This window comes from Halyomorpha halys, unplaced genomic scaffold, assembly GCF_000696795.3.
Source record: "Halyomorpha halys isolate HHAL.00 unplaced genomic scaffold, Hhal_1.1 Scaffold163.1, whole genome shotgun sequence".
Lineage (NCBI taxonomy): Eukaryota > Metazoa > Arthropoda > Insecta > Hemiptera > Pentatomidae > Halyomorpha > Halyomorpha halys.
Genome location: NW_027116712.1, coordinates 630,504 through 637,678, shown reverse-complemented (window position 1 = coordinate 637,678; position 7,175 = coordinate 630,504). Strand labels below are relative to the sequence as shown.

The following is a 7,175-nucleotide window of genomic DNA, read 5'->3' as shown; positions in this document are numbered from 1 at the left end:
TATTATAATTATTATGTAGTAATATCCTTGAATTAATTTGATCAAAGATGATGAATTCTTTAAAAAAAATTAACACAAAAAAAATGTCTGTATTCTTCATTTGATTGCCTAACATTCTCTTCTTTTACAATCATTAAAAATGGTGTAGTAAAAAAGGTTTCCATGACAGTAAAACACTTTTTAAAATAAATATGAAAATATAATTATAGTTAATACCTAACAAGAATTAATACATAAAGAACCAATTATAATGATTACCTGCTGATATAGTATAAGTAATTTTAGCATTATCTCCATGGTCTTTGTCAAAAGCATTTAATGTAAGTATTTTGGTACCAATGGGGGAAGTTTCGAAAACCCTTCCTTGAATAAGTGATTGACTAAATTCTGGAGCATGGTCATTGGCATCATGCACTTCAATTAGTACACGAGCAAAATTTCTCTTTGCAGGAGTTCCATGATCTTTTACCATTACTGTGAGGATGTGCTCAGATAATGCTTCTCTAAAAATAAAAAAAAAATTAAGATTATTAATTTATAGAAAAAAAAATCTTTGTTAAAGTGTTGTTTGTATTTATTTTTTCTATGTGTGTAATATTTTGGATTACCTGTCTAAAGCCTGTGCAATGGTTATAGATCCAGTTTGATAATCTACTTTGAATAGATGCAGTGATGTTGGATTTTGCGAACAATGAAGGCTATAAACTACTTTACTATCCTTGTCCTTGTCAATAGCCTTGAGCTTTATTATTTCAGTACCAACAATGGCATTTTCTGTTATATTAGCATAATAAATTGGTTTTGAAAATTCAGGACGATGCTCATTAATATCAACAATAGAAACATAAAGCTAGAAAAAAAGAAATAACAAATAAATAATTTCCATGAGAAGTTTAAATTTTCAATAACTGTTTAGTAAACAAAGATACCTTATTAGTGTGGTTATTACACAATTTTAATAATAAAACTACCTATCAAAGATAAAAAATGTAATTCTGTGAGGACTACAAAAGTAATTTTGACTATTTAGATAAATATGCAGACTATGAGGATATAATATTTGATAATATTCAGCATCTTGTTCTACATAATTCAAAAAGAAAGAATCGACGATCCACAGCCTTGGTAGTTATCTAAGTTGCTTAACCATAGCTGATCACTAGATGAATCAGTTTCGTCTATATAAGTAATTTTCTTAACACATCAAAATATAAGGTTGTTTTACAAGGATTGTTTTAGCGGTAGTAATGGTTGGCCATTTTTTATTTCTACTTCTATGTAATTACTCCATTTAGCTTGAGACCTACGTAATTGACCTCAAATACTTCTAAAAACATGAACTGAAAATGTAAGTTAAATAACCTCTTGCCAGAGAGCCTTCTCAAAATAATAATAATAAGCTAAAGGCCATGAATAAGTGGTGATTTGATAAATACTATTTCCTACCTCTCTAAAGAAGACTAGTTTTGGAGCAGACCTGCTTGGTCTGAATCAGCATTGATAAGGATCTGATACAGCATGATCAGATGAAATGAAAATAAATGAGTATGGTTTAGATGGGAGACAATAGGTGGGAAAAAATAAAAATGAGACACTGTTGGATAGTCATGACATGTCAGAAGGTTAAGGAATTAAATTTTGGTGTGGGAATGTATAAAAAAAAATATAGTAAGAAATATTTCTAGAAATAGAATGGAAAATAGACATAAGTTAAGTATATACATACTGATTTATGTCAAATCTGTTTTGTAGGGAGAACAACCATCCATGTTAATTTGTAGTAAATAGGATGGATTTACTTCTAATTACCTTACATATTAGCTCTTCTAACAAAATATATTTGACAAAAATCAACAAGCCCCAAATATGCACTCAACCTGACTAACTGTATTACATTAACATTTTTAAGAAAGCAATATGAAGAATTTAAAGAAAATTTAATTATGAAGAATTCAAAAAATTTACCTGGGTGTAAACAACATCAATGCCATCTGTAATGCTAATTGTTAAATTATAAAAATTTTGAACTTCCCAATCAAGTTGTCTTGCCAATAAAACACTTCCTTTATCTGGACTTATTATAAATTCTGATCGAGGATCCCCATCTATAAGTGCACAAAATAATATAATAATATTCAAATAAATTTAACACTATTTGGTTAAACATTTTGTTTCAGTTTTAGATTATGGAAACATATTTGATTCAGCAATATATTTATAATATTTCTAGAAAAAAAAAACTATAACAATGAACATTTTCATGAATAATATTGTGTCATAAAAATAAAATTACAAACCTTTGATGCTATACCATAAACTGTCTCCATCTTCATCTTCACATTGTATCAGTGCAACTAAAAACCCTATGCCGTCACTCTCATGAACCTGAGCATTTTGATTAGGATTCTTTACAACTGGTGCATGCTTCGAATCATCTGGAAGGTCAATTACTTGAACTGAAACTCTTGAAGTAGAAGATCTGTTAGGAGAGCCATAATCTGTAGCTCTGACCTAAGTGATAATTTTAATATTCAATTAATTTTCAAATCAAAATATTTTAATCCTTCTTATAAGGATACATATTTAAAATACATTCATATATAGCAAAACTTACAAATAAATCATATTCTTGTCCAGAATGGAATGATCTTTGTGAATATACCATTCCTGTTTTAGGATGAATTCCAAATTTACCTTTTCCCCTTCCAGACATGATTTCATAAAATACTTCTCCATTTTCTTTTTCGTCAAGATCAACAGCAATTACCTATTAACAAGCATTTAAGGATAGTGGTCAGAAGAAAAAATAAATAAAACTTTCTCTTCCATAAAGATTGTTAAACAATTACAAATATATTAATAAAAATAAAGATAAATTAGTCAATAAAGAACATGCTGACAAACAGAATGTTTATTCTACAAAATGTATGGAAACCAAAATGTTTTTTTATTTAGGAACAAAATGAAATTACACTCACCCCCCCCCAAAAAATATATATATAAATAAAACAAAAACATGACAAGTAACCTGAACATTTCCTTAGCCTTATGTGTAATTATAGAGAGTGTTATCTTTTTATAACATATTATTATATATATACATATATATAAAACATTTCCAGGAACTTCTGAATCAAGGAGAGCCCATGAACGACAAGAACATGGATCATGCTGAAGACCTTTACCCATCACAGGTCAGCTAGGAAAAATCTGGTATTCTCGATGTTGAAATAGCTATTGACAGACTTAAAAGAAGGAAGGTCCCAGGAATAGACAGCCTACCATTGGAGTTTTTCAAAGATGGTGGAGAATCTCTAAGAGCCAAGCTATTAGAACTAATTAAAAAAATATGGGAGGAGGAAAGGCCTGGAACACAGTCCTAATCTGTCTTATTCTAAAGAAGGACTCCAGACAATTACAGAGGCATAGCATTCCTTCTGGTGGTCTTTAAGATACTGACCAATATCCTGTCAAATTGGATATCTCAGTATCATGAGATTATAATAAGCGACTACCAAATAGGATTCAGGAGAGGAAAGAACCTGTTAGACCAGATCTTTGTACAGAAACAGATACTTGAAAAACGATGGAAAGTAGATTAGGAAGTGCTGCACACCTTATTTGTCAATTTCAAAGCAGCCTATGATTCCGTACACGGAAACTGTCTTTGGAAGATCATGACTGAGCTGAGAATCCCCAGGAAGTTGGTTAGACTGATAAAAGCATTTACATATGGTCCTAAATGCAGAGTTCTGATACAAGAAGTATCTGAAGCATTGAAGTCAGAATAGGTCTGAGACAAGGAGGTGGAATCTCACCAATGCTGTTCAACTTAGCGCCAGAAAAAGTTATTAGAAGAACATCACGGGAAAATGGTGGGTCATTTTCATTGCATGTCAGAATGAAACTTATAATCCTGGCGTACTCATACAACATTGCAGTCCTAAGAACTAACAAAGATGAGATGGAAAGCATCGCAAAAACTCTAATAAGAGAAGCAGAGGAAATTTGCTAGCAAGTAAATAAAGATAAAACAAAGTATATGATTGTAAGCCGAAAAATCCACTTTAACAACATATATGGTCTGCATTGATGGCAAATTGTTTCCAGAAGTAGACAGTTTCAAATACCTCAACTCCACAATAACCTCAATAAATGATCAAAGGACAGAGATACACTAGTGTATAACAAGCACAAGAAGAGCCTTCTTCTCTTCCTCAAGAATCCCGAAATCCCGAAAAATCTATAAAAATCTGAAGCTAAGGGTGTACAATAACATCATAAAGTAAGCTCTGATGTACGGCTGCAAGACCTTGGCTGGTAACAAGTACCCTAGAAACAAGAATCGAGAGATTGAGAAGAACTAACAGTGAACTGCTTGCTGAGACTGGTCAGTCAATAACTCATGATATGGAGGTTAAGATGGGCGGAACTAGTGGCTCGAAGCAATCCATCAAGATGCCTCTACACAACCATGAATGTCAGTATAGTTGGCAAGAGACCACTTAGGAGCCCAAAAACCAGATGATTTATTCCAGTCAAAATGAGAAGGTCGAGATTAATAACATGGGTCTACCACAAAATGAAACTCAATACCCACAAATACGGTGTAAATGTGCTCTTTTATCCCTATTACTATATTCTGTAAATATAGGAGAGAATGAAATAGTACACAATAATAAAAAAAAGATACAACAGGCCCCTCTGATAATCAGTTCTTCTGAATAGAGAACACTGAGGTGCTGCCCCAATACACTCAGACACCGCAACTTCAAAATCTTTTTACATCCATAGAATTAAAAAAATGTGAATATTTCTTAACAACATATAACATTTAATTAAATAAGTCATACCCTGAACAATGGCTCTCCAGTGTCATTTATCGGGAAACTTTCCCAAGTGCCATTAGTCAACAAAGATTCTGATCCCAAATCTGATTCACCAGACCAATTCTGTAGAGTAAATATGTAATGTAAAAATGTTAAAATATTAAAATTTAAAACATAGATTATATTAAATTTTGATTTAAAATATCATATACCATAGCAGACTTGTGCCAATTTTATTTCGAAAAATGATAAAATTATCTATCTTTATAATTTGTGAATAAATAATAATAAATTTATTTGTAACTCCTTTTTAAATAATATAACTAACATCTGATTTTGCTTATTTGCAACAAGAGACCAATGAATAAACCATTTCTTCAAAGATGAGTTTTTTTTATACATGTATAGATTTAAATTCTCTAATATTATATATATAAATTCTATTTTTAAATAGGAGATGTTTTTCAAGTATTTATTGATTGCTAACGTTTTGACCCACAATGTCAGTCTTTGTTGGGTCTAAAATTGTTTTGAATCAGATTTAAATTGAATGACAAAATAATTAGTGAAAAAAAGCAAATTTTCTTAGTCAGAAAATAAATGAAAGCAATATGGGAGAACTGAAATTGCACTAATGAAAAATAAGTGATAGAGTATTCATATTAACCAAATGTTACAATCAAGATACATACATGGGTTAAAGGTGATTCTTGATGTCTTGTTTCAGGTATTATAAAATGATAAAAAGATTCCTCAAATATTGGAGTATTATCATTAACATCTTCTACAGTAACAATCACTTGAGTGGTACTTGATAGTGGTGGCATTCCATCATCACTTATAGTAATCTATAATATAATACTAACCATTATGAAATTATTTATGATATAAAATTTTACACAAATGACCTCTCATACTGCTGTTACAGCATAAAGGTTTTTCTTTCATAAAGTAATGTTTTGAAATGTAGAAAACTAAATATATATTTGCAGTAATAAAATGAAAGAATAGTGTTGTTAGCAATAACTCTCATTTTGGATAACATTATTTTTTGATATTGAATTTATTTATCTCTCTAAACTATTAATGGAAGGACATGATTCATTATAGTTTAAAAGTAAAGTATCAATAAGCATTCACCTCTAATATATGTTCAGCTTGATTTTCCCTATCTAATTTTCTACCTGTTGTGCTTATTAGACCTGAAAATAATACAGTTATTTATTTTATTTCATCTGAAATAAATATTTTTTATTGCAAACAATTTATTAATTAAATTCAATGGAACTAAACAAATATAAAATTCATTGTGAGATATAAATTTGTAGGAGATGGTTAGAGCTGCAGTCAAGAAGAACAAGACAATTTTAAACTATTTATTTAATAAACAGTTGAAGACAACCTTTTTCTTCTTAACCACAGTCCGGACTATCTCCTTCAAATGTATAAATTAATATTTTACTACTAACACTTTTATGTCTGGCGGCACCAACGTGTTGTCATATACAAATCAATTGTTAGTTGTCGGTGACAATATGTTGGTGTCATGCACATGACATACTCTGATAGCTAGTGACAACAAGTTGGTGTCATGCATCACTACATTGTTTATTCTTTTGATATCTCTTGAACACAGGAGCTATGTTTAAGCCCTCCAATGTTGAAAGATTTTGATATTTTGAGTTCAAGTTCTGGCTGGCCAGGGACATGTATTTTATCAAAAAAATACCGGTTAAATAGTAAAGTTGGAACTAAATCTGTGTGGACTGCAAAGTTTTAAAAAAAAAACATTAGATTATGACAATAATAGTAATAATGACACAATTACCTGTCTGGTAATCAATAGTAAATACACTCTCAGGATTTCCTGAGGTTATACGATAAGTGATAGTTCGAGAATCTGGATCTGTAGCTGATAGTTGAAGAACAGGAGTGCCAACAGGGGAGTTTTCTTTAACCCTTGGGTAGTAAATTGGTTCACTTGTAAGTGGTATATTATCATTTACATTGGTAACAGCTATAAACACCTAAAAGAACAAAGCATCATATTAATACTAATGAATTAAAATATTTAAAAAAAGAAACAGAATATTTCTGCTAATACAAAAGCAGCCATGCTTATATGTTAATCATTGATATTATCAATGAGGTGTATATAGTTTGGCCTGTAGATTACTGATTGGAGAAGATGATCGGGGGGTGCGATCAGCAAAGGAACAACATAAATAAACAAAAAAATATTTATTTATGCCGACATTTCGACCTGATTTTCAGGTCTTCATCAGAGCTATAAAAACAAAAAGACAACAACCATCATTTAAATAAAATACTAATAAAAATAAAATA

At 30.5% G+C, this 7,175-nt stretch overlaps 1 protein-coding gene across 5 annotated transcripts in view; it reads right to left on the bottom strand.

The window, feature by feature from the left end:
* The window catches only part of kug (kugelei), a 537,878-nt gene that overhangs the window by 42,707 nt on the left and 487,996 nt on the right, over positions 1 to 7,175 (bottom strand). For all 5 annotated transcript variants that reach the window (XM_067053444.1, XM_067053445.1, XM_067053448.1 and 2 more), the window contains 9 exons: positions 6,658 to 6,856; positions 5,970 to 6,031; positions 5,522 to 5,677; positions 4,854 to 4,952; positions 2,615 to 2,767; positions 2,298 to 2,511; positions 1,966 to 2,105; positions 609 to 850; positions 259 to 503 (listed from right to left, as the gene is read on the bottom strand). In XM_067053444.1, the coding sequence (XP_066909545.1) occupies positions 259 to 503; positions 609 to 850; positions 1,966 to 2,105; positions 2,298 to 2,511; positions 2,615 to 2,767; positions 4,854 to 4,952; positions 5,522 to 5,677; positions 5,970 to 6,031; positions 6,658 to 6,856 (1,510 nt within the window). The remainder of the gene's footprint in view (positions 1 to 258; positions 504 to 608; positions 851 to 1,965; positions 2,106 to 2,297; positions 2,512 to 2,614; positions 2,768 to 4,853; positions 4,953 to 5,521; positions 5,678 to 5,969; positions 6,032 to 6,657; positions 6,857 to 7,175) is intronic.